Source organism: Pelodiscus sinensis, chromosome 5 (assembly GCF_052426305.1).
Source record: "Pelodiscus sinensis isolate ZL-2025 chromosome 5, ASM5242630v1, whole genome shotgun sequence".
In the NCBI taxonomy this organism is placed as follows: Eukaryota; Metazoa; Chordata; order Testudines; family Trionychidae; genus Pelodiscus; species Pelodiscus sinensis.
The window spans coordinates 65,788,920-65,816,588 of NC_143056.1; the positions used below are offsets into that span (position 1 = coordinate 65,788,920).

Genomic DNA, 27,669 nt, shown 5'->3' on the forward strand with positions numbered 1-27,669 from the left:
TAGTATAGACCCTTAAAATTGAACACAGAGGACAGCTCCTGACCCTGACAGCATCTGATACTCCTCCTTCTGCAAGAAGTAAGGCAAGATGACTGGAGCACATGCTCCCGTCAGTCTCCCGCTGTGTGGACACTGCCACGTCTTGGCTTAAGGTAAGCCAATTCCAGCAATGCATTTTGAGTAACTGGAGTTGCATACCTTAAGTCAACCTGCCTGATCTAGTATAGACTTGGTCTTTGACTCATATTATTCACATTTTTGTATCACAACACATACATTCTGTTTAAGACACACAACGGGGAATCAGAAGTAACTTAGTTATATTTCTGCTTCCACTGTGACTTGGGGCAGGTCACTTTCTTTCATCATAGAATGAAGATACCATCTACCTCATGGGGATTTGAAAGATTTGATTCATTTATGTTTGAAAAGTCCTTTGAGATTCTCCTGGAAATGTGCAAAGTTTAACTCATTAAATACCACGTTTATGAGTACCTTAATATTGTAGCAGTTGATTGTGTGGTCACTAGAGCCAGTGTAGAGGGCTACATTCTTCCCATTTGTTTGAGTAACCAGGAGACAGTTCACTTTGGAAGTATGTCCTTCAAAGATACCCACACATTTCCTGTTCTAAAAGCAGAGCACAAAAATTTTGTTAATGTATTGACTACAATAGAGATTAATTTTCTTCCTTTTCTTAATGTTTACATAGATATATACATACTCTCAGATCCCAAAGCCACAGAACTCTGTGACTAACTGATGCTAGCTGGCAGGTGGCATGGGATGCATAAGCAATTTTCTGGGTATGGTAGATCACCATAGAATGTCATGTGAAATTCCTACTGAAAGCCTGAATCACACCAATCATCATGAGTTTTGCACATGCAGATAATATGCGAGAAGATACCTAGATATATTGGAAGTTATGTTCTGTAAGTCTAGGGGTAAAAGCAGGTCACCCAGAGCTGGCATACCTTCTTCTGGTGCAAGCTGTCTGAAGGTATCAGATGCTTATATTCCTGACTGCCATCTTACACCGGAAGTATATTTGGATACTGAATAAAATGCTAATGAAGAGAGTGTAGGGATTTCAAGAGAAGTTAACAGGAGGAGGTAAACAGCAAGGGATAGAACCTTGTATTCAGGTTAAAAAACAAAACAAAAATGAACGGGTCCAATATTTTTTTGCGCGCAGAAAGATGTCCTGGCATCCTTCATCTGCGAAGACAAGCTGACAGTGGGTTTGAGCTCACAAAAGGAGGGCCTCGGGCATTCAAGCTGAAAAATGTGATAATGCCTTTGGATAAATAGCACCGCATGTAACAAGAGAATATCTTATTAAATATGTTTAGGCGGTCGGCTGCATGTTATGATTCAGTGTTGACTTCAAGTCATCATTGTCAAGTCCGAGTCTCAAGTCCCTAAAGTCACTTTCGAGTCAAGTCCCAAGTCTTAATTTTAAAAAAAGTCAAGTCACTTTTGTACAAGCCATTAATATCGGCATGTTCGGACAATTTTTTCACCAAGTCAAATTAACAAAATTAGCAAGTCTCAAGTCACAAATAATGAACCCGAGTCAAGTCTCAGTTCGAGTCACTTAGGCTTAAGTCGGACTCGAGTTCAAGTCGTGGGACTTGAGTCAACAGCTGTTATGATTTTATATGTAGCCCCAGGGGTCCATTAACCCTACTTGCTTCTTCTCCAATCCCTACTTATTCTAGTTTTCACTAGAATCTAAGTGAGGGGTAAGAAGTGGAACTGTTATTTAGATAGCAACTGGTAAATTGGAGTGTACTGTTCCTTTGTCCAGTGATTAGGGGGCTGAACACTCAAGGTGGACACAGTTTGCAATGTATATATTGCTAAACTCCAAAAGAATGGCAAAGCCTGTCTCAGCTGAGAGGAGAATGCTTGTGCTGTCTGCTGCTTGGAGAGTTGGGGAACTGACCCTGACAGGACAACACAAGGTTTCTTCATGCTCAGGGCAGGCTGTAACAAGATGCCTCAAAACTTAGGTACCCTTCAGAGAACCTCACACCACCACCCCGTACACATTTCCTGCTAGCATGATGTTTATTTCAGAAAAAGAAAGAGGTCATGAGGAACACCAGATTTTTATCTAGAATTCAAAATTAACAATACACTCTTGTAATTTTTTCCCCCAAAGACATATTAGTACACTTGCATAATCTATACTGTAAAAGCACTACATGTTGAAACTCTGTAGTCCTAAACTCTTTGGTCTGGCAACATCCGTGGTCCGGCATGATTTTAATTAGCTTGATGTCCACTTATCTACGGTGTGGGCCAAGTTTCTCACGGTTCCATAAAGTTTGTTTAAAGCCACCAGTCTTAGCTCTCAGTGTTCTGTGCTCTTAGAAGACATTTAGGGGTAAATTAGAGCTAACTAAGAGCCCAGTAAGCAGCATAAGTGTTGATAATGCTGCTAGACAATATTGACCTCCTGTGGTTTAGCAAATTATCTGGTTCAGCACTACTCAAGTCCTGAGGGTGCCAGACTAGAGAGGTTCAATCTCTACAAGGTTAAAAAGAAATCTAGAAAGGCAGCACAAACTAGAACAGTGGTTATCGACTAGGGGTATGCATTCCCCTGGGGCAACACAGAGGTATTCTAAGGGGTATACCAACTCATCCATTTTTAGTGTTTGTCAACTTAGAGGCCACAACCCCAACTTAGAGGCCACAACCCCAAGTACAGTAAAACCCTTGTTATCCAGCACTTTATTAACCAGAAAACTTGGTTAACCAGCATTGCCCACAGCCACAATACCGTCACATCTTCAGGCACACAGGCCTGGTTTGGTTTACCAAGATTGGCTTAACAATGTTTTATTTAAGAAACACTAATCATCTTTAACTTTAAACAGAAATGTGAGACCAACTGCCTCACACTACAAAATTACCAATATTAAAAACTTGAGTTTTACTATTATTGTCTATTGGTTTTTCCTAGGTTGATGGGACCCTCAGATAAACGGAATTTTTAGACAACCGGAACGCCCTAATCCCTGAGCAAGGAAGACAACCGGAACGCCCTAATCCACCAGACAAGAAATCTACTATACACACTTCTATTCCCTACAACAAAGAAAAGACAATAAATTTTCTAACCTGCTCCATACCACTGGCTACAACAGCAACTGCCTCAACCCACCGGATAATATTGTTAACCTCTCCAGCTACAAACTCAATCCAGCAGAAGAGTCTGTCTTGTCCCGGGGTCTCTCTTTCTGCCCCACGTCCCCCACAAACTGGATACAATTTTGTGGTGACCTTGAGGCTTTTTTTCGCCGCCTCCGTCTCCGAGAATATTTCCAAACCACCACTGAACATCAATCTGACCTACCAGATCCCCCCTACCAACACCATAGGAAAAATAATTCTATATGGACTCCCCCTGACGGTCGGAATTACAATCTGGATTTCTATATACACAGCTTCCGCAACAACGCACAGACTGACATTATTCACAAACGACAACAAGCGACACACAATCTTAGCCGCGCTGAACACCATGCCATCCAGAGTCTCAAAAACAACCTGGACATTGTAATCAAACCGGCTGACAAAGGGGGTGCTGTGGTCATTATGAATAAGGCCGACTATAACCAGGAGGCAACCAGACAACTCTCGAACACCACATTTTACAAACCTCTCCCCTCTGATCCCACCTTGGACTACCAAAAGAAACTACACTGTCTCCTTAAAAGCCTCCCCACAGCTACTCGGGAACAAATCCTCACAGAATCACCTTCTGACCCCCGACCAGGATTGTTCTATCTACTTCCCAAGATCCATAAACCTGGGCACCCCGGACGTCCCATCATCTCTGGTATTGGCACGCTCACTACTGGTCTATCCAGCTATGTAGACACTCTTCTCAAACCCTTCGTAACCAATACCCCCAGCTATCTCCGAGACACTACTGACTTCCTAAGGAAATTACAAAACATCGATAACCTCCCCAATAATACCATCCTTGCCACCATGGATGTAGAAGCTCTATATACCAACATCCCACATGAAGACGGATTACAAGCAATTAGAAACACTATCCCAGAGGACACTACTGCCAACCTGATAGCAGACCTATGTAACTTTGTTCTCACCCACAATTATTTCCGGTTTGAGAACAACTTATACCTCCAGATCAGCGGCACAGCCATGGGTACACGCATGGCCCCACAGTATGCTAACATCTTTATGGCTGACCTAGAACAACGTTTCCTCAACTCCCGTCCCCTTTCACCCCTCCTCTACCTACGGTACATCGATGACATCTTTATGATCTGGACACATGGCCAAGAAACACTGGAGATATTCCACAGAGATTTCAACAACCTACACCCCACCATCAACCTCAGCCTGGACCATTCTACACGAGAGATCCACTTCCTGGACACCACCGTACAAATCAACAATGGAAAATTAGACACCACTCTCTACAGAAAACCCACTGACTCATACAGTTACCTACATGCATCCAGCTCCCATCCAGAACACACCACACGATCCATCGTCTATAGCCAAGCCCTTCGATACAACCGCATCTGCTCTAACCCCACTGACAGAGACCAGAAGCTTCAGGATCTCTACCAAGCATTTATAAATCTCAACTACCCACCCAGAGAAACAAAAAAGCAAATTGAAAGAGCCAGACGAATACCTAGAAACCATCTACTTCAAGACAGACCCAAGAAAACCAACAATAGAACACCACTTGTCATCACCTACAACCCCCAACTTAAACCTGTCCAACACATTATCAAGAAACTACAGCCTATATTGGAACAGGATACCATACTCAAAGAGGCTCTGGGAGACAGACCCATAGTCTCCTATAGACAACCACCTAACCTCAAGATGATTCTTACCAACCACCACAGGACATACCACACTAATACCAACCCTGGTACCTTCCCTTGCAACAAACCCCGTTGCCAGCTTTGTCCACATATTCATTCTGCTGATACCATTATTGGACCTAACCAAGTGAGTTATAAGATCAAGAACACATATTCCTGCGCATCCAGAAATATAATCTACGCTATCATGTGCCGAAAGTGTCCGTCTGCTATGTACATTGGACAAACATCTCAGACACTTCGCCAAAGGATTAATGCCCACAAAACAGATATTAGACAAGATCACAAAGAGAAAACAGTTTCTTGCCACTTTAACCAGAAAGGACACTCTCTAAATGACTTAGCCACCTGCATTCTGCTACAAAGACCTTTTACATCTGCACTTGAAAGGGAATCCTCTGAACTGTCATTCATGTTAAAATTCGACACTTACCGACAAGGACTTAACAAGTCTTTGAACTTTCTCACCCATTATCAAGACAGTTTCCCCAATTATCACCTGTAATACCATTAACTCACAAACATCCCACTCTCCCTACCTTTAATATCAGCAATTCACAGACACTTACCTTCCTTCCTCCCCCTTCCCACCCCCCCACATCCTCCTTCTGTTCTGCAATGTGATTTGTCCTTTTCATATTTGTTCATTTTTTTAAATTGTATCCTTTGGTATATATGGTTGTGACTACTTTCTTCCACTATTTGATCTGAGGAAGTGGGTCTGGCCCACGAAAGCTCATCATCTAATAAACCATCTTGTTAGTCTTTAAAGTGCTACATTGTCCTGCATTTTGCTTCAACTACCCCAGACTAACACGGCTACATTTCTATCACTATTCTAATCCCTGAGCGTGCTGGATAACACAGGTTTTACTGTACTTGGGAAAGGTTGAGAACCATTGTTCCAAGAGCACACAGCACCAGGAAAACCGAAGTTTAGTCCCCATTCTTGTAAATCACTTTGAGGCCTATGAATGAAAAAGAACTATTACCAAGTACAGTAGACTTCCGATAATCCGGCACCTTTGGAACCCAGGTGGTGCTGGATTATCAGAAATGCCGGACTATCAGGAGGTACTCTGGCAGGGGCGGATCTCGTAGGAGGGGAACAGCGCCGCAAGGAGAGGGGCAGGGGAGGGGGCGGGGGTGTGCCAAACCCTCCCTCCTGCTGCAGGGAGGCAAAGCCTGCAAGCGGCAGAACAAGAAGGAAGGGAGAGGCAGGCAGCTGTTTCAAGAAGTTCTAATCAATTACACTGCCCCGGCAACAGACTCACAATCTACCTTTCCTCTACTGCCTGGAGGGATGGGGGAGGGTAGGGGGTCGGTGGGCAGGGGGATGCTGAACCCTCCCTCCTGTTTCAGGGAGGCAAAGCCTGCGAGCGGCGGAAGGGGAGAGGCGGCGAGAGGCAGGCAGCCGCATTCAGGAAGTTCTAATCAGTTACACTTACTCCGGCTGGATTCACAGCCGACAGGCTCTCAATCTACCTTTCCTCTCTACTGCCTGGAGGAGGGGGGACAGGGGAAGGTAGGGGCTATCCCGTCTACTGGTAAAAGCAGCAGGGACAGGGAGGGGAGATGATCTCTTGTGAGTTTCAGCAGCAGCCTATCACCTGCGGATCTACCCGTTTCCCCCCCCCACACACACACACTCCAGGCAGTAGAGAGGAAAGGTAGATTGCGAGCCTGTTGCCGGGGCAGTGTAATTGATTAGAACTTCTTGAAACAGCTGCCTGCCTCTCCCTCCCTCTCTTGCTCTGCCGCTTGCAGGCTTTGCCTCCCTGCAGCAGGAGGGAGGGTTTGGCACCCCCCCGCCCCTCCCCAACCAACCATTACCTTCCCCTGCCCCCCCCTCCTCCAGGCAGTAGAGAGGAAAGGTAGATTGAGAGCCTGTCGGCTGTAGATCCAGCCGGAGTAAGTGTAACTGATTAGAACTTCCTGAATGCGGCTGCCTGCCTCTTGCCCCCTCTCCACCACCCTGCAACATGACGGAGAGTTTGGCGCCCCCGCCCCTGCCGCCGACCTCGGTCCCCTTCTCCTCCCTCTCTCCTTCCCCTCCTGCCCCCCAGAGGCAATAGATAGAGCAAAGATAAATTGCAAGCCTGTCGCCTGCAGATCCAGCCGCAGTTAATCAATTACACTAACAACTTGAAGCAGCTGCCGGAGCACTTCCGGGTTGCAGTTGGTGCCGGACCATCAGGCGTACCGGACCACTGGATGCCGGACCACCGGAGTTTTACTATATTATTAATAATTCGCGGAGTTAAAATACAAGATCTGTGGATCCTTGGTGGTGTAGTTTTACTTTAAAATGTTATGCCTTTTTAGGTGTCTGAATGCACTCCTTATGTAGCTTTGGAAGTTTTCTGGAATGGATTAGTTATCATTTGCAAGATTTGCATTACAACCACCATAGGACTATATTAAGCTATGGTCAGTCTGTATTTCAGATATTCTTAATAAAAATAGGCCCTACAAGAAATTTAAGAAGCCTTTTTGTTCAAGATTTGTTGGGGTTTTTGGGGAGAAGGGAAGTGGCCACAAACATGGGCTTCTACAAAAGGGCTATAGACCAATTTGAATTTGAATAATATACCTTCTCCACCCCAATGGGCAATAGGGAGTGACTCAACTTCTCTCCTAGAATGGTACTTGTTACCTAACTGACATTCTTAAAAAGACAGTGCAAACCATATATTTCTTTTTAAAAAGAAATATATCAAATTTCTCTTCATGCACATTTTCTACATAATTTTTTTCACCAAGCCTTAATTCTCATGCTGAAAGCAAGCATACAAAAGCCCTAATGGGTTAATCTTGACTGATCATTACTATTAAAGTTCTAAGGCTTTGTGTACAGATTAAAAAAAAAAAAAGTTATAAATGATTCCTTTAGAAGGACTTCTTTAAAACACAAAGTAGGGCTTTATAAAAACCTTACGACTACGAAACATTGCTAGTACATTGTCTCCATGATTATTCTACTTACAACCAGATTGTAGGCACGGATAGTTTTGTCTGCTGAGCAGGTGTAAAGCACATTCCCAAAAATCTGAATAGCATTCACTGCAGCTTGATGCCCCTCAAAGCTCCCCTCCGTAGGTTCTTCATCCTCACCTGGCTCTGAAGACACTTCTACAGAATGAAGGGTTATCAAAGCTTGTTTTTCAACAATCAGCATGTTTTAGTCACACAAAAGCTTTGCATAAGTAATGACTCCTCATATTATTGATAGTCATCACCTTTTCAAAAAGCTCTACAAGAAAAACAAACAACTAAAAAAATGTAATAGAGGTGTAGCCCTTTAAGAGCAGGGGTGGTCAGCATGCCTGTTATGAGGCCTTACTCCCTTTAAAGTAAAAAACTAAGTCATAGTTCTCAGAGGGAGCACATTAATGACAGAGGGGTCATGTGACTGCCTAAAGAGTTATAAAAGCAGACAGTCTTCTCTCAGTAAGATGCGATGGCCAGAAGGTGTAAGTAAGATGGCTGAGAAACCTCTCCACAATAGTCCAGAGAAGAAGTCTGGAAATGAAGCTGAAAACAGGGCTTAACCTGCAAAGGCTAGCAGCAGAGAGGGCAGAAAACAGCTTGCTGGGGAAGTTCTTTAGAAGACAGACAGGTAATAGTTACCTGAGGAAACAGGAAAAGGAGCCTGGGTAGGGTCTAGCAGAGGCCTGTTTAAAGAGAATCTGGGGAATGGCCTGCACAGACATCTCCAGGATGACAGTGAAAGTAGTGGCACTTAGGGCTGGCCATTCTCCACAATTTAAGGACTGTGGCTGGAGCCAAGAAAAGGCAACAGTGAGCAAAATCCCAGCACCAAAAGGACTATTCAGCATATCCTTAGGTTTGAAAGACTGCTGAGCTCAGATGAGGGGTAAAAGGTGAAATCTACCCCAGCAATCAGGTACATGAGCTGGTGAACTGACCAGTAAGGCCTTGTCCCATTTTAGCATTTGGACTACAGGTTGAATCACTCTAGACTGGCACTCTTTAGGGATGTGATAGTATAACTGATGAGCCTGGACTCATCTGTTAACCTTCTTAGTTACATGCAACACGCTCCCCCTCCTCTACCCCCTGCCTCTGTATCAGAGGCAGCAGCAGGGAGAAGAAGGGGGAGGGCAGGTGGGAGCCAGTTCACATGGGGAACCAGCTTTTAAGCCAGCTCCAGGCAGCAGCATGGGGCAGGGCGGGGGAGGGAGGAGGGAGAAGAGAGTGCAATGCAGCTCTGCGGCAGCAAGTACGTGCAGGGAGCAGGCTTAAAAGCCAGATCCCCATGCATCAGTTCAAGGGGGCACGCTTCCCCTCCCCCATTTGTAAACATGAAACCTCCTAAAATTCCAGCAGTTTCACACTTATCTGAATATACACATTTTAACATCCCTACTTCCTGGTCCAGCAACATCTGAGCTGGAATAATTTTAGTTGGCTGGATGTCCACTTCTCATGGGTGTGGCCAAGTTTCTTGCGGTCCCATAATATTTGTTCACAACCACAAGTCCTGTCTCTTGGTGTTCTGTGCTGTTATTTAGCTCTAATTTACCCCTAAATATCTTTTAAAAGCCCAGTAAGCAGTGGAAGTGTTGCTAATGCTGCTAGACAATACTGACCTCCCGTGGCTTGGCACCAGTCAAGTCCTGAGAGTTCCAGACTAGAGAAGTTCAACCTGCTGTTTATCCCCAGAAGAGTTACATAAACCAAAATTCACCCTACCATCCAACAGGACTTGTGGATCAGAGGGAAAACAGGCACCTTTGGAATCCACTTTAACCCAAAATTCCAGAAGAGATTCAATACCCATTTAAAATGGCAAAGCATAATGACAAAATACCTGAGGAATTCTTTGAGCCTTTCACCGAAGATGCAGAAGGGAGATTCTCAGCCACGCTGCAAAAAATATTCAGGAAAGATAGTGAAATATACATAAGCAAAGAATTTCAGCGACAGCCAGAATAGGATATTTTATCAGATATATTGTAGAAAAAGTATGATAGCCCTCTGTGGGCTATGAAAAAAAGCTCACTGCTAACAGCCTTATGCACTTTTCCTCAAAGAAAAAGGAAAATGTCTTAATTAATGCAGAAGTTAGTATAGAACAGTGCATGAACACTTTTGTATGCACATGAAGAATTTCAGACATATAACTAGCAGCTTGTATGGGGATAAATATTAATCTTTGCTCATTTCAGTGCTGAAAGCCCTGAGGAATGAGATCTGCTCCCACGTCTACATGTTTTAAGCTTTTCACACAAGGAAAGAAAAGGCTCTTGCAAAATTTTCATGCCAGATCTACTTTATGGTAAGTAATCTGTACTGATCTACTATAATCCATTTTTGCATCTCACCTTCTATTGATGCCATCCATATAATTAGTACCAATCTCACTGGTAGAGCTCACTTCATCATAACCAGAGCGAAATGCCTCTACTGAAGTTTGCTCTGAGGATCTCTTGGTGTCTCTCTTGGATGGGCTGTCTGGTTTCTCATCTCCTGACTCTGAAGAGGTGATGGCCACCACTTCTGATTGAGGGTTTGTAGTTTCTACTAATTCCAGAGAGGCATCACTTTCATCATCATTTTTGTTTCTCTCTACTTCACGAGTAGCGCCCCCATCCTCCTGTTTTGGAAAGGTAGATCTAATAACCTTTCTTGCTGTGGGCACCTTTCCACTCTTGACTTTCCTAATAGGTTTAGAGTCAATAACATCCTGTTCTGTGTCACTGTTCTCAGGCACATGGGCTGCTCGCAGAGTTTTCTTCTTCCTTAGCTTTTTCCTTTTCTTTTTTCCTTTGTTCTCTGAAGAGATCAGAGTGGACTCTGCCTGTTGTTCAGGCTGTTCTGCTGGTAGTTTAGAAGCTTTGCCCAAAGATACTTTTAAAGCATGAGAATGATTTGAAAGGGAGCTGCTACACTGGTCAAGTAAGGTACTTTCCTGGGTTTCAATCACCCCTTTTTTGTTGACAATAGATGGCGATTGTGAAGAAGGATTCCCAGATAGTATGGTCCTCCCCTTATCTGTAGCAGGCTTGTGAACATCTTGATTTGTCTGTTGGAAACAAGTAGTCAGCTCTGACAGGGACATAATTGCAGAGATAACTGGGTACACTGAGGTTTTCTGGCTGGTATCTACTGAAGAAAAGAAGAAATGAAAATAATATTCACTCTGCTATAATTATTTATGCCTAGATCCTCCCCGCCCCCCGGCTTTATTAAAAGTGAGCTGCAAGAATTATTACAATCTGTTTTGAAAGTGTACAGCCATGACATACCTGGATGTTTAAAACTAGAATTTTTTTTAATATCTAAAGAAATACACATACAATTTGTATTCATTATGCAAGCCTTATCTGTTTTTTATTTTTAATTAAGGCCAATCAGCTATTAACATTTTTTAAAGTGTCATTTGCATGTCTTGGTGGAATTCACCTTAAGAACAAACTTACCTGGAAGCAAAATGCACTCGCAACAGATATATAATTTTTTATGTTATCCCTATAAGAATAGTTATGAAATTAAAAGAACTGAAGTTAGCTTAAGAAGATAATGTATATGGTTTATGGTTTGTGGCTAGTATGGAAAAGGCCACAATCAGCTAGTAAAAGAATGTCCTGAGAATAAGTAATATTATATATTACTAACAGTGTGGAAAAGGTGTATGGTTCAAATTAACTGAATAGTGAAATGGTCAAAAGAAATAAGTATAAACCTTCCCACTGTTCTGCTGGTAAGCAAGGAGGCAGGAAGGAGATAAGAAAGGAAAAATCTTGGAAGAAGAAAACCAACAAGGATAATCTGCTTCAAATTGGATTTTTGCTAAAGCTAGTAAATTAGCAGAAGTTTGTTAAAAAAAAGCCAGGAATCTTTGTCAGACCCACACCTGATCATGTTCAAGCACACTAGAATGAGAGACGTTTCCCCAGAAACAAAAATCCAGCTAGAGACTTTCTTCCTGGGACTCACCCTGAAACCTACCCAAGAGGCTCCAAATAAATTATAGGTTTGAGTGATTTTAGAGCTGCCCTTTCTTATTTCTGAAACAGCACTGCAATAACTGGTGGACATAACTTTTGTCATATTTTATTCCCCGATCATGCAGCACTCACTGCACCACCACTATCAGTTCCCATAGAAAAAGGCAGAATGGGAATGGACTCCCCAGCATACTCAGGAAGTGAATAAATTAAAGGAGGCTTTAGCACTCCAGTTCTTAGTACTTTACATTACACAAAACCTTTTGGATTGTTGGTAGCAACCAGAGACACTATCATTTCACCTTTGTTAACTCAGGTATCACAAAAAACTTAAAAAAACAACAAATAGTCTAGTAGCACTTTAAAGACTAACAAAACATGCAGATGGTATCATGAGCTTTCCTGGACACAACCCACTTCTTCAGATGACAGGAGTGTTGGAAGAAGACAGTGAATAGGGTCCGCTGTAAAACTAAAATGGCAGAAGGATGAATTAAAGGTAGTATCTGAGTTTGGACATGCCATTCCTTCTTTAAACTTGGATCTTGAAAATTTAATGGCCAAACTTCTGAATAACTTGTTGATATGCAACAACAAAACAGGAAACTGTAGCAGGGAATTGGCTGCCCCCTCCTGGGGGGGGGAACAAACATTAAGGCCTTGTTTACACTTACCAGGAAACCGGCTCTGGGCTTGAACTACCAGGGGTCGATTTTGCAAGTCTAAATCGACTGCTGATTGCACTCCCAACTCCAGTACTCCACCAGATCAAGAAGAGTAAAAGGCATAGACAGGAGAGTTTCTTAGGTCAGCCCTCCCATAGCGGAGATGCCATGGTAAAGCGAACTAAGATAGATACATAGACTTCAGCTATGCTATTCACAGCTGGAGTTGCGTACCACAGTTTGACATTACCCCCTAGTACAGACCTAGGTTTAATGTGGGATTATATACATGGTAGAGACTGCTGTTCCAAATGTTGGTCATTCATCAATGTAATTTAAATGCTCAATACAGTAAAATCTACTTACATATGCAGGCTTTAAGTTGGGGAATATAGGGATAATTATGAAATTTAAGTAATTAAAGGTAGCATAAGTATGGCTAAGAAAATAATATATATATTTGGTTTGTGACTGGTACAGAAAAGGCTGGGTAAAAATCAGCAGGTAAAAAATGCCTATGAGAAAAAGTAATATTAGTGTCAGAAAAATGAAGGGTTCAAAAACTAACCCATCACATGAGAAGCTGGAGTAAGAAGACAAAGAAAAATTGTCAAAAGAAAAACAAAAATCTTCCAACTGTTTTGTTGAAAAGGAAAGATGGGGGAGATTGAAAAAAAAAAAAAAAAAAAAAAAAAAAAAAGACAAACTGCTTCAAACTAAGTTCCCTCTAAAACTAACTAACAAGTAAGCTGAAGGTAGAGAATCTTCTACTTCGTGGCTTTTTGTCAGACCCTACTTGGTCATGCTGGAGCACCACAGGATGAGACAGTTTTCCCTAGGTCTGGCCTATCTGCAAGTCTACAGGATCATATGCTCATCAATACTTTGGTATCATATTGGGTGTAATTTGTAGGTTGTCAGTCATGTTTAGAGCAACTGTATAAAATACCATTTGACCCTTGGACTTAAAAAAAGGAATTTATGTTTAAATCAGTTTGCTGGTCTTCCACATTAATAATTTCAAATACAATTCAATTACAACAATCGCTCTTCATGCCACACACGAGAGGCTCTCACCAGAAAAGAGACGGTAACAGCATTAAAAACAAATACTTCTCTTTAGAAATATCTTTCAAAAGAGGCACGCTAAAGCTTCTGCAACCTGGGGATATGAAAGGTTAACTGGTTCTGGTTAACCAGTGAGAGCTGGAGTAGCTCCCTGCCCACTGCTGGTGGGGAGCAAGGGAGGAGGGCACTCCAGCCCTGCAGGGTCCGCTGTGGACAATTAAACGGGATTTTACATCCCTCTAATGCAACCTGCCTAAAAAACTGACAGTTTTCAGACCAGACATGATGGTATGCAGCTGATTCTTTGGGACGACCCTTCAAACTATTCTATTTAAAAAGTGTGCTACAATCGGCTATTCCAAGCTAATGTTATAATTAAGGCTTCCCTTTAGGAAACTGTCGAGAAAAGAACATATTTATCAAATTAATGAATAATTTAAATGATTTCTGATCACTACTAATATAAACATGCATATTCCTCTATATAGAATAAATATAGAAGCAGGATTTAAACAGTTGGGACCTTATCATATTAGGACATTGGGCTGGCAAGGATGCATGGAATATCGTTAAATTCACATCCTATATATAACTAGTATAAGCCAAGATTCCTACTCCCATTTACCTACCCCATTAGGGGAAATAACCTCAACTGCTTTTATCAGTGTTCTGATTCCTACCATTAAAAAAACAAAAAAACAAACAAACAAAAAAAACCATTCTGGTCATGACATATTTAAAATCTTTGATTAAAAAAAAACCAAAAAAAAAAAAAAGAAAGTTTTCTAATTTAGAGTGTGAACACAAATCTGTAGCTATTTTCAAACGGGGATTGATGAAATAAAGGGCCGTGTCTACACTGGGCCACTTATTCCGGAAAAGCAGCCACTTTTCCGGAATAAGCTGCGAGCTGTCTACACTGGCCCCTTGAATTTCCGGAAAAGCAATGACGATCTACTGTAAGAAATCAGCTGCTTTTCCAGAAAAACTATGCTGCTCCCGCTCGGGCAAAAGTCCTTTTTCCGGAAAACTGTTCTGGAAAAGGGCCAGTGTAGACAGCACAGTAGTCTTTTCCGGAAAAAAGCCCCGATTGCGAAAATGACGATTGGGGCTTTTCCGGAAAAGCGCGTCTACATTGGCCACAGACGCTTTTCCAGAAAAAGGGCTTTTCCAGAAAAGCATCCTGCCAATGTAGATGCTCTTTTTCCGGAAATACTTATAACGGAAAACTGTTCCGTTTTAAGCATTTCCGGAAATTCATGCCAGTGTAGACGTAGCCAAGGTGTTTGCTTGCTATCCCTATTAGGAAACTACCAGTATTATAGAACTTCCTGAAGAGGTGGTAAAGAGAAATTAGGGAAAGGAGCATAGCGGAGTTGAATTAAAGAATGCCAGACATAAATCTATGAAATGTGGGCAAGATATCCACTGGCAAATCTCTGTAAAATGTATTAGCTCACAGCAATTTGTCTAGTGTTGTGGCAGTTGCTCATTCGAGCTCTTTGTGTGCGCATGCATGAGATACAGAGAGACTGCAAACAGAAGTTAGTTTAACAAATATCAATCCAAAAGATTAGACTTAAATGTACCAAGAGAAAGTGTAGGAAGCATACAACTGAAAGGACTGAAGTTACTGAAACAAGTCTCCTAAAGTAAAATGTAAGCATTACAAAGAGTTAAGCAGCAAGATTCATGCTCATCTCAAAATGTAAAAGTATCAGTTTAATCCAATCCTTCAACTTGTGTCACTGAACCAGTCATTGAAGCTCATAATCAGAGCACTGAATTTGAAGACAGACTTTATGCCATTGCAGCTACAGCAATCAATCACTTAAAAAACTCTGTTCCATACTCTCCATCAGCTCAACATTAGCTTCCTGTAGGAGCAGTTCTTTGGTTCATCTTTGATGCCCCCCCAAAATGATGAAAATCACTATTTACACCATTAAAAATGGAAAGACAAGAACTTAACTTGATAAGGCAGAAGCACCCTTGCTTTGGGTTCATCACCACATTCAGTGTAAAAGAACACAAGCAATTTAATCTAACAATTGCAGTACTTTGCCTGGGATATATATTTTCTATATATTATTTAGATCTACAGGTCCCCTACTTGTTGTTACATGTGAAAAAAGGAAGATATGAATGAAATAAATATAGCCACATTAAGGTAACATGATTGAACTTTAAAGAGTATTATCTGTAGCAATCCATACTAGGAAAAAATAACCTAAAACTGCAAAAAGACCATTGACTCCTCTGTTTTATTTACAAAAGTTTAAATTTTAGTCTGGTCAATATATGGCTTATGAGAAATAAATAGGGTTATCAAGTATGACACATACAATGTTTGATTTAACAAAAAACCCCAAAAACAAAACAAAAAAAACCCACCACACCCCGCTCGTGGGTTTCTTTCATGGAAATTTCCCTAGGCTGGGAAAATGAAAGGTCAAACATTGGCTAAGTGTGTGTTAAATCCTAGACTAGCCCAGGTAGAGACCTAGGGTAAGAGTTGCAGAAAAATGCCTACATTTCATTGAAAAATAATTATGACTGGAAAATTTAGGTTCCTTGGGATTAAATCCCTTTCAAAAGCAAAGTACTGCTCAGGAGCTTGTATGGAACTATTTTGTTTTAAAACTTTATAAACAATCTATCACAGTAATTCCAATTACACTCAAGATTTCAATTTTTCAAATATAATCTTTATCCTGCTAGCACTTAAACTGTATTCATGTTAGTAGTCCCATTCATTACAATGAGACAACTCATGCTAATAAAATTAGGCATGTATGTTGACAGCATCAAGGCAATACAGAGAAAAAAAATAATACCAGTCATGTAATTCAGACTTCAAGTAGTGCAAAGAGGGTAGTATTAATTATAAAATTTCTGAATCTAGTTAAATCCCACTTGCAACTCAAGAGTAATGGGGTTGGAAAAACTAAAAATCCTCCAAGCTGGCTGTGATACTGCTAGCAGTTCGGAACATGGGTGGGATGCTTACTTGGAGACAGGCTCCTAAAGGGATAACAAAATAAAAAGGTAGCTCAAGTCTGCTACTAATTAAGGCCCCAATACTGCAAAATGATTACTGTGGCTTAAGTCAATGGGGGTGGGTCCTACAAATGCAAAGCAGCTTGCAGTTTGAAGCCTAAATAACTTTTACTCTTTCAACAAAATGATTTTCCCCTTAGTCACAAACTAGTTTGTTAAAAAGAAGATAAACCAACATACCATCCTTTTGCTGCAGTCCTGCTTGTGGAGCGCACTCAGAGCCATGGAACACAGTATTCATGCTTTCTTCTCCATGCTCTGGTGACATAGGTTCTTGTTTAATTTGCACTGATGAATCAGGAATAGTACCCGCTGTGATACTATTAGGGGTCTGGAACACAGGCGGGGTGCTTACTCGGAGAGAGGCTCCCAAGGGGATACCAGAAGGGGATATATGGGAGGAGACGCATGAGGAAGTGTCCAGAAGGGGGAGGAAGTGACTTGATGATGGAACAGATAAATCAGCTGTTGTATCAGATCTGCTAATTCTTCTTTCACGTGAGATGCTGCAGGTGAGCTGATCTGACCTCTCAGAAGGTTCATAGGTTTCTAGAGAAAGAAGGAACAAATGCTCATATGTTATATGTTTAGGGAAGTTTGGTTTTAAGCAGCTCTAGAGGAAATAAATGGAGCCAAGAAAGAAAAGATTTCAAGGAAGAGCCACTGCATGACACTCCTGAAAATTGTGGGATCAAAGCTGAATAGTAGGAAGGTTTTACAGTGGAACACAGGAATAGCATAACAAAACTGGACATGGGAAGCGTACTAAGTTGTACAAACCTATTCTGAACTTTTATGAGCAAATTCAAAGCGAAGCTAAATGAAAGATCAGCACACAAGCTTAAGCTTACAGAGTACTGGTCAGAATGCCAGTGCTGCAATTCCAGTACCTTGTAGCCCCTGCAGGATCTGAATTCTCTGACTCCTCAATGCACTCATCTCCATTGTTATCTGTAGGGGAAAAATAGTGACTTAAATCATCTCTATCACATGAAACTGAAGGGTGCTAGTTTCTAATTTACACAACTCAAAAAGCCTGCAGTTACCTGCTGTTTTAATACAAGGAACCGTTGAACATCAACATAAGCTGCCTGGAGAGCAGCCCGAGCTGTCAAGAGATCACCATCCACACAATGCAGTGACTTGTTCAACTCTTCTTCTCTCAGGGAAATAGACAACAATTGGTCTACCTGAGAACGCTCTGCAAGAGAAACAGGCATAATTGAGGGTACGTCTAGACTACATGCCTCTGTCCAGACTATCGCACTGAGCCGACAAACAGCTGATCAGCCGTTTGTCAGCTCAGTGCGGTAGCCATGTAAATTTAAATGAAGCAGCGATTATTTAAATCGCTGCTTCATTTTCCTATGTCTGGTAGCCTAATCTACATGCCTCTGGCGACAGAGGCATGTAGTCTAGACATACCCTTACAGTGCAGTTCATATTATACAATGCATTTTTAGAGACATCATAGTAAAATTTTTCGTATCACAGCATTAAGCAATGAACTCATTAAATCTCTCATGATGAACCAGAAGTGACTGTCAACATGGGGATGTCAATATGTAGACAACTACACAATTAACCGACAAGTCTGGGCTTATCGGTTCATCCTATCAATTACACACACTACTCTCCCTTTGCGGCCCCTGTCTCAGGAGGCGGGAGCTGGGGCCTGAAGGAAGCCAGCTTTTAAAAGAGGCAGCAGCATGGAGGGTGAGGGGGGCAGGCAGGAGCCAGTTTAGGTGGGAAGTCATCTTTTAAGCCACTTGCCCACACATATCGGCTCCCATGGAACTGCTCTACCTCCCTCCCCCCGGCACCAGTGTGGAGTGGAGAGGCAGGAGCCCCGGCCCCCTCACTGAGGAGTAGGGGTGGGCACGGGGGTCAGGGGAGGCCGCTCTAAAGGATGCTGGCACAGCCTCTGTCTGCGAGGAGCTCGAGTCCCCTGCAGACTGGGGTTGCTGCCATGGAGCAGCCTCTGACCACTGGGAGCCTAGGCCACCCCGCAGATAGGGGCTATTGCTGTCCTGCACTGCTGCCTCTGTATCAGTGACAGCAGCTGGCATGCGCCGGGAGCCAGTTTTTAAACTGGCTTCCCTCACAGACTAGCTTCCGCCTGCTGCCCTATATTGCTGCCTCCGCTATAGAGGCGGCAGCACAGAGCGGCTGGGGACTTCCCAGGAGGACCATGAGCAGGACTGGGAGCACACTGGCTGCTGGCCCTGCCCCCAGGGACTATCGAATAATTGTGTAACCACTACGTTTTGATGCAGTTACACAATTATTAAATTAATCAGTATCTAACATCCCTAGTCAGTAATCCAACAGTAGAGGAAGCAGATTGGAAGAATGGAGCCACTGCCAAAAGGCTGCAGAAGAATGCTATAGGCGGGGCATTTTGGCCCTAGTTCCCTGAAGTTTTTCCTGGGAAGAAATCTCATTGGTACTCCCAGGTTTCTATACAAGGTACAAAAGTTGATGCTTCCCTAGACAGGAATCAATTTCATCTGCTTTTTAGTAAGACCAATAAAGTGGGGGAGTCCAATTGCATATCAGGATGGAGGATGACCCAAATCCAAAAATTCTGCCATCAGAACTGGCTCCCATCGCCCTGACATGACAAAAAATATGCTCCCATTTAGTAAAGTGGGTGGCAGTCACATCACAAAAGCTTTCTCTTTTGAGGAATGCAGGCTAATGAGAATAGCATTTCTTGCTAGTAGACTACAACACTTTGAGCATCATCATCATGCATTAGATGAAATCAACATTCAATCAATTTAGTCTCAACATTCTTTCAAAGAAGGTCCATTTGCTTCTTATAGTAGGGAAAAATTAGGCCAAAAAAGTGATATGTTCAAATTCACACAGAAAATGTGCAGGACCAGAACTAAAACTCTGATATCCTGACTCCAAGCCATATGACTTAAGCCAACCTTCCTCTCTGTGAGATGGAAAATACCATCTCAGGTCCTGGAATAAGATTCCAAAGGGAGACCAAAATGTTTTACAAAAATACTTAATTCAGCTTTTGATAGTATTTAGCCTAGTAACAATTTTACTTTACTACATATTTATATAAAAAGAAACATTAGGAAAACTTCAAAAGTAGATCATAGCTCACACTTTTAGATTGTGAGAGAGCAAAAACAGTCTAAGGAAGTCATCTTACACAACAAGAACACACTCACTTCCTTGCTATTACTGACATTACCTATCTACCTGTCAATATCCAATTATAGCTTACATGACAACTTCACAGGCACTCTTTTGTATGCCTTTAGTGAGCACAGTGTCCCAATCAACCACAGGGACAGAGCTGGAGTGGTCATGTAGGAGAAGCAGAACATCACAGGCCTTGCAATGCTCAACCATGAAAATGGGGTAGCGGGAAAAACAGGTGCACGCAAACAAATTACAATGAAGAGAAGGCTCAAACCAACGTTCATTGACAACCAATTCTTAACAAGGCAGCATTGGCAGATACTCATAACTCTTTCATGCTATGTCCTCCCAGGCACACCTGGTATCACTCACCCTTTTTGCCTTTAATTTTCCTTCTTTTATTCTTTCTTTCCAGACTTGGAATTTCAGGAGATGATCCCTCCTAAAAGTTAAAAACAGAACAGTATAAGTAAAACTTAAGTCTATGACAGGGCCCACTTCTTCAGATGACCGGAGTTTTGAGGTCTGTACATCATAAACTCAAAACTCCAGTCATCTGAAGAAGTGGGCTGTGCCAACGAAAGCTACCATCTACATGTTTTGTTAGTCTATAAAGTGTTACCAGACCATTTGTTGTTTTTTCTGTACAGACTAACTCACTACTCCCTGAAGCTTCTGAAAATTACACAAGTACATGAAAAAACCATAAGATTCTCCCCCCCCCCACTGCATAATTTTAAAAAAAGACAACCATTATTACAAAGGTGTCTATATTTTTAATGTTTAGCAGTAAAGCTAGGCATTACCAGTAAGCATGTTTCATGGTTTTTTAACAATCCAAATAGATCCTGAAGAATGAACAGCACTCAATTGATGACACTCATTTCCAGAGTCCAGAGGCCTACTCTAAAAGTTCTGGGCAGTGGTAGTTTTCTATTCTTTAAACCACAAGAAATCTAAAAATAACTACAAGTATCATGAAGGCATCTGTTACCCCACCTTATCTATTTTTTTTAAGTCAGTTAAAGCACACACTGAATCTAAGAGGACAAAAAATATTTGCAATAATATAGTATTGGATCTCTCCTGGGTCAAACCACCACAAAGGTCCTGTGAATACAATCCTTGCAGGACAGATGCCGTTCAAATGGGAAACAAGATATGCCAAGAATCAGTGTGTTTGGCCTGGCCAATATTAGAGTTTGACTATAGATATACATATATCAAGGTGTAAGATTTTACAACCCTAACATGGTTCTCCTTTCAGATATCTTTCCAAAAGAGGAATGACAACCAACTGGAGAAATATTTCTGTTGCAAATATCCTGATGAAATATAGAACTATACTTACTCCAGTTGCTCTTCTTTTCTTTCCAATTCCCTGGTTGTCATTCTGCTCAGTACCAGATGTACAGCTACTATCTGTAGCTGCATCTACAGAGTTTGATCCTACAAGCACTGAAGCGCCATTTGAAGCCAAAATGTTTCCTTCCCCAGTGATCTCGAATACATTTTTGTTTTCAAGAAGCAGTATTCTAGATTCTGGGCACTCCTGATCTTGTTTTGTGGTAAACACTGTGAGGCTTGTAACATCAGAGGGAGTATGTAGGCTGTGTCTCCTTCCATTGATAGTTTCAGTTCTTTCAGACATGAATGGTGATGAGGGGAGGGAGGATGTCTCTTGTTTGAACTCAGTCACATTACCAGCACTTGATTTATATGCTGGTACTAAAAAGTGTGAATGGCAGGCTGGAATGATTTGCTTTTGCTCACTTTCCTTTGCTGTGGGTTGGTCACTGAAGAAGTCATAAACAGAAGCAGTCCTGTCCACAACACTGCTTTCAGAGAGGCTCCGTTTCCTAGCTGACCCAGATGCTGCTATGGAAATCCCTTCCCACTGGAATCCTTCTAGCCTGGACAGCTCAGGTTCTTCACCTAAATCAAGACCTTCCTGTTCGTTCTGGACAATGGGTACCATCTCTATCCCAAACCTAAAAACAAAGAAACCCAAAACCACACTGTAAATATATAACAGAAGATAGATACTGAAAGAAATCTAGAGAAAAAATAATCTGTTTAAAATATATAGCCAGGTATACACTGAGGGCATGTCTACACTACAGCATTAATTCGAGTTAACTTAATTCGAAATAATTCGAATTATCTTAATTTGAATCAACTAACGCATCTACACACAAAATGCATTTCGAAACAGCATTTTGCTATTTGGAAATAGCGCATCCACACTAAGTGGACTCTGAATCGGAGTTAAGGCTGGCTGGAACCAGTGCCAGCAGGGCACCAGGTCAGGACCTAATGTGTGGGGCTGCTGCCTGAGGCTATCTGAGGTCTGTGCTTAAAGGAACCCTACCCCCACCCCAGACAGACAGTTCTCAGGTTTCCCTATTTGTTTGTCTACCTCGATGAAGGACAGCAAAGCATTTGTGTCTCTGAATGCTCTGCTTGCCCTCACTTGGGACACCACAACACTCTGCCACAGGGATCCAGAACTGCTCCTGGGCACTCTGGTGCGTCTTGTGGACGCGTTGACATCAGCCTGGCTGCTCTTGCTGCAGGCTGCCATCTGGGACGTCCATCGGGAGACTGTCAGAATCCAGGGGGCCCTGCGGGAGAGCTTCCGCCCCGAGGAGCACTAACAGTCTCCCTGGTCTGCCCCACTAGGGGCTTGTGCCCCATTCCTCCCTCACATCCTTCCACTTACCCCTCTCTAGCCCCCCCCTTCCTGATGTCAAATAAAATACACTTTTTTCCCCAAAAATAGAAACTCTGTTTATTTAACAAAACAGGAGGGGGGAGGGGAAATGAACCTCTGGAGAGACTAGGGAAAGGAGGCAGGAGACAGGAGAGGGTGGGAAAAGGGAGGGGGAAAACTGGGAGGAGGGAGCTGGAAGGGGGAAGCAAGGGGAGGAAGGAGGAGGGGAATCTCAGGGGTGGGGGTCTCGCCGGGCCACATCTCCCAGCACGGCGGGTGCGGGGGCCTCGGTGTCCCCAAGGGTATGGGGAGGAGGGTGTGGAGGTTGAGATGGGTGGTGTGGAGATTGAGGAAGCGGAAGAGGTGGGAGGGGGAGGAGTGGGAGGAGGAACAGGAGCTGGGGGGGCAGCAGGCACTGGAGCGGCACGAGGCAGCATGCTCTACGCCAGGGTCTGCAGATGAATACAAATGGCATGACCCTGGGCAAGCAGATCCCTCCGGAACTCCCATTTTTCCTGTGCCTGCTGCTCTATGATGTGGGTCTGGGCTCGCAGGGCCACCAGATGCTGCTTTCGGTACCCCTGCCGTGTTGCGGTGGTCTTGGGGAGCCCTCGGGTACGGGAGCATGTCCCAGGCAGGGTTGTGCGCCCTCTGCACGTGCAGCTGGTGCGGCTGTGGAGAAAGAAGGGGAGTGGTCAGTTCTCCCTGGGGACGCAGTGGATGATGCCCAGCGCCCCCTGCGAGGTGAGGACGACTGTGCCCTGCACCATCAGAGCCGACGTGCTTGCACAGAGGCCATGGTTGGGATGTCTGGCTCTCTCCGGGAGTGGGAGCTGCCCCAAGACCTCACCCATGCCTCTTTGCCGTGTATAGTGCAGCCGAGGCCGGGAGGGGGCGGGGGAAGGGGAGAGATGTTCCCTGCCTCTGTGTAGAGGGGGCGTGTGAAGGAAGGGCATCCTGCTGGGTCCCACCCCGGGGTCAGGAGCGTGTTAGGTCTCTTCTCTCTCTCACACACATGGCTTTCGGGCCACGGCCCCTGTGTGGCACGCAGCTGGAGCCACCTGCCCAAGGGTGGCACAGCACGTTCCTGCACGTGCACAGGTGACTGCGTGATCCGTGGGAGGCATGGCCCACATGCACGGTCCCTGGTCTTGAACCCTGCCCTCCCCTCACTCCCCCCTCGGGTAGGGGACAGCGATGGCACTTACCTGGTGTGGCCTTCCCCAACGACCCTGCTGACTCCAGTGCTGGGATAGCTCGGGGGTTCCACTGGCGTTGCACCCTCTGTGCTGGCCCCACTGCTGCGCCTGGGTCAGGGCCCTCTTGTTCCGGCTTGCTGCCCCCAGGGTGGTGCAGACCGTGCCACCCCCAGGATGCGGTTGAGGGCGGGGAAGTAGGGGCAGGTGTCAGCCCCTGCTGTGGCGCGGCCCGTGGTGAACTCCTGCCGCAGCTCTTTAATTTTCAGGCGCACCTGCTCCTGGGTGCGCCTGTGGCCTTTCTGGGCCATGGTGACCACTACGCGGCCATAGATGGCCACGTTCCTCCGCCTAGTGCGGAGATCATGGACATTGGGGGCCTCCCCCCAAACCTCTCTGAGGTCCATGATCTCCACATCAGTGCAGGTGGGCACGCACTGTCTACGGCCCCTGGGTGCTGGGGGACTGGGCGGGAGACGGCTGTCTGGCACTGGCTGCCTGACTCATTATGGGGCGACTGGATCGGGGCAGAGACTGCTGGTGCAGTCTGGCCAGAGTCTACCCCTTTAAGGGCTCCGAGGAGAGGAGAGGAGTTTTCTGGGTTTGGCCCAGAGTGGCCACCGGGAGAAACTAGGAAGGGCTGGAGGCCAGCTAATTCGAATTAAGTGTCTACACAGCACTTATTTCGAATTAGCAATTTTGAATTTGGCGTTACTCCTCGTAGAATGAGGCTTGCCAAATTTGAATTAAGCACTCCGCTATTTTGAATTAAATTCGAAATAGCAGTTTGTATGTATAGATGCTATTGAAGTTAATTCGAAATAACAGCTGTTATTTCGAATTAACTTTGCAGTGTAGACATACCTTGAGGGACTAAAAGATGACAAATGCTAGTGTTGTGTTGCCTTTTTTGTAATCCAAAAAAGAAGGGCCCTACTTGCATTACTTCATTATTGTGCTAGTTCTTACTGATCTTAATTTATTACTTTCAAATACAAAAGCAGAGTTTTCATTAGCTCTAGGGTGAAGTGAAGGTCTATTTGGCCCTCTTAAGTTTGATGTCAAAAATCTGTACAAAAGTTCTTGTCTGAGTTGTAATGCAGCACACTTAAACAAGAGCTACTGACCCTCTTACACATGGTAGATCTGAAACAGTATAGTAAACTTATTATAGTTTTCAGACAGTCATTACAGAATTGTCTCATCAATCTTAGAAGCAAATAATGAGATGTTGCGATTACTAGACAGACTGAAAATATGTCTCCACGTTAAGTTTAAAGGCAGTTTCAATGACTAAAATATTGAGACTTGCTTTATCTAGATTCTTAAAGAAATACAAATGGCTAATAATTAAAAAATAGAAGAATTATAGCAAGGGATGCATTCAATTTGTCTGTGACAAATGTGTTTCTCATTTGAATATTTGAACTCATGCAAAAAAAATGTGCAAAACCATTACTTGAAAGTACTGTTCATATTACACCTATCAATTTTTCTAATTATCAGAACTTTAAAACACAACCTAAAGTTACCAGTGTCATATGCATATGATGTGCTAGTCACAAAATGATCAGAATCGACTTATTGCTTGAAGTAGAGAGAAAATGGCCTCTTCATTAACAGAACACAGTTACTCACTGGTATGAAATACATTTCACAATTAAATAAGTAATAAAAACTTGGAGAGAGAAATAGCATGTGTGCGCGCATGCATGTAATATACTGCATTAAACAAGATCCATGTTTGAAAGTTAAAAGGTTACAAACCTTGGTAAACCCTTGCCAAGCTCCTGCTTCTTCTTTGTTACCTGTTGGATGACCTGTTCCCAGTTTATGTTTCTTCGAGATGCACTAAGAATTTGCCTCAGGGTTGGTTTAAGTCCAGACTCCTTTTCAGTCTCACTCTTTCGATGACCACTGACATTTCGAATACGCCGTGCATTGTTAAGGTTAGGCTCAGGAAGATGTGCCCCAACTTTACTCTTCAAACTGATATGTCGTGTCAGATCTCTTTGGAGAAAAGCTGGGAGGCCAAATTTACTTAATTCAGGAAGAAGAGGACCTGAAGGTTGACCACTACAGCCTCCTTTTTGCAATTCATGGTCTAAACTGTTTTCAAAGCCTTCCATATCAAAATGATGATTTGATTTGATAGGATCTTCCCTTTTCCCTTCCTGAGAGGTTTTCAGATCATCACTTAAGTTGCGTTGAAGGCTTGATGGGGACACTGACTCCATTTGAAATTCAGAATCTTTTTGCTTATCAGTTATAATACTTGATTTGGGAAGTTTGCCTGATGCTTCTGAGTCACCTTCCTTTCTGGAGGTAGCATATTCACACTGCTGAGAGTCAAATGGTGAACAAGTCTTAATTAAAGGACATAGTTTTTCAAACTTTGCTTCAGCCTTTTCACACACTGCTAGTGCTCTATTACTTACATCCTCAAGTGCTTCAGCTCTGGGCTCATTCTTTGAAGAGCCTTTCCTGAGTTCTTCTATATTCTGACCACCATTTTGATCATTCTCTGTATCTCTGTTTGAACTTAAATAAGGATTTTTTGGAGAAAGATTGGATTGCAATTCTTTAGCTTTTCGTAGTTCTTCACTTAAGTTATCAATAGGCTGTCGCTGACTATTGTCAAAAACGTCTCCGCTACCTCTTAAAGTAGAAGCACTGCGCAACTTGGCTATATAAGAAGAGAAACGATTAGTTTCTAAGTTTACTGCATTTGAATAATTTTGGAATTCTCCAGGGGATGAAGATAATAGAAGCTTGACATTTTTCAAGAAATTCTTTGGATCTTGCTTTTGGGAAGATAACTTCATGTCTGGAATAACCAGAAGCGGTGATTTCAGTGATGGCATCCTGTTTCTACCCTCCTCTTGGTCAGGTCTTCCTCCACTGGTGCAGTCTGCATTCACTTTGCACAATTCAACATCATCAGTGGTGGTCTTGTGACAGGGGTGATTTAAAAGAGATTCTTCCCATGTTATCAGTTTTGGAAGGCTTGTTGTATCACTTTCAAGGTCCATCCCTTTCATGGGTGTCTCAAGAAAAGGTAGAGATACAGATTTTTTTTCGGAAGATTTAGGAACATTCTCTTCAGGCCGCAGCTGCTGTTCTGTAGCTTTCTGGGAAGGGTAAGGAGTCCAGCGATGAATTTTATCTTTGGAAGTGCTGCCACTCTTTCCATTCATCTTGGAGATTTTACTCTCTGGTTGTTCAGAAATACTAAAATCCAGCGCCCCCACTGGAGGGAGTTTATCACTAGTAAAATCCAATTGGTCAGTCTCCTGCCACTGTGGCTTATACCTTTTCTGGCTATATTCAATGGGTTTTTTTTTCCATGCAACACTCCCATCTTCTATGTGGAAGTTAGGATTTGCAGCCCTATTTTTTCCCAGTGGATGTATATCCCCTGTGCCAGCAACATTCCAGCTATTCGCACCCTGAAGATTGGATTTCCAGTTTCTTGCCAACATTTTAGAACGCCAAACAGAAAAGTCATCTCTTCCTTCAGAATGCCACATGGAATTTTTTCCTTTGACATCTTGATACCAGTTTGACTTTTCTCCTCCTGTATTTGGGTGCCAAACACCTCCAGAATTCCCATGCTTATGTTGAACTGAAAGATCTGCAGACCCATTTTGATTCCATACAGAGCATCCCCTGGGACCACTTAGGTGCCTGTCCACATTAGGGTTCTGTATAGAATGTGGGAATGTGCCTTGCCTTAGATTCATAAAGGCTTCATTTTCCCATTTCCAGTCTCTTTGAGAGGGGCCATGATGGTGCCACAATGATGGATAAGTTTCTCTGTCTTTATAAACAATTCTTTCGTCTGGTTGTCTCTGTGATCTCCTATCATTGGGTTCTATTTCTTCGTTTCTGCAGCAAGCTTCAACTTGCCTAGGAGACATAAGGAAATAGGTCTTT

The 27,669-nt window shown here is 43.1% G+C and overlaps 1 protein-coding gene across 3 annotated transcripts in view; it reads right to left on the reverse strand.

Annotated features, from left to right (window-relative positions):
- The window catches only part of ZNF106 (zinc finger protein 106), an 82,687-nt gene that overhangs the window by 21,740 nt on the left and 33,278 nt on the right, over positions 1-27,669 (reverse strand). The window contains exons 5-14 of one of the 3 annotated variants that reach the window (XM_075927230.2): positions 25,501-27,642; positions 21,176-21,815; positions 20,197-20,266; positions 17,703-17,857; positions 17,547-17,607; positions 16,837-17,205; positions 10,238-11,018; positions 9,724-9,779; positions 7,876-8,021; positions 496-630 (exon numbers count right to left, since the gene is read on the reverse strand). In XM_075927230.2, coding sequence (XP_075783345.2) covers positions 496-630; positions 7,876-8,021; positions 9,724-9,779; positions 10,238-11,018; positions 16,837-17,205; positions 17,547-17,607; positions 17,703-17,857; positions 20,197-20,266; positions 21,176-21,815; positions 25,501-27,642 — 4,555 coding nt within the window. Of the gene's footprint in view, positions 1-495; positions 631-7,875; positions 8,022-9,723; positions 9,780-10,237; positions 11,022-16,836; positions 17,206-17,546; positions 17,608-17,702; positions 17,858-20,196; positions 20,267-21,175; positions 21,816-25,500; positions 27,643-27,669 lie in introns of all 3 variants that reach the window. The other 2 variants (XM_075927229.2, XM_075927231.2) reach the window with 2 other exon arrangements.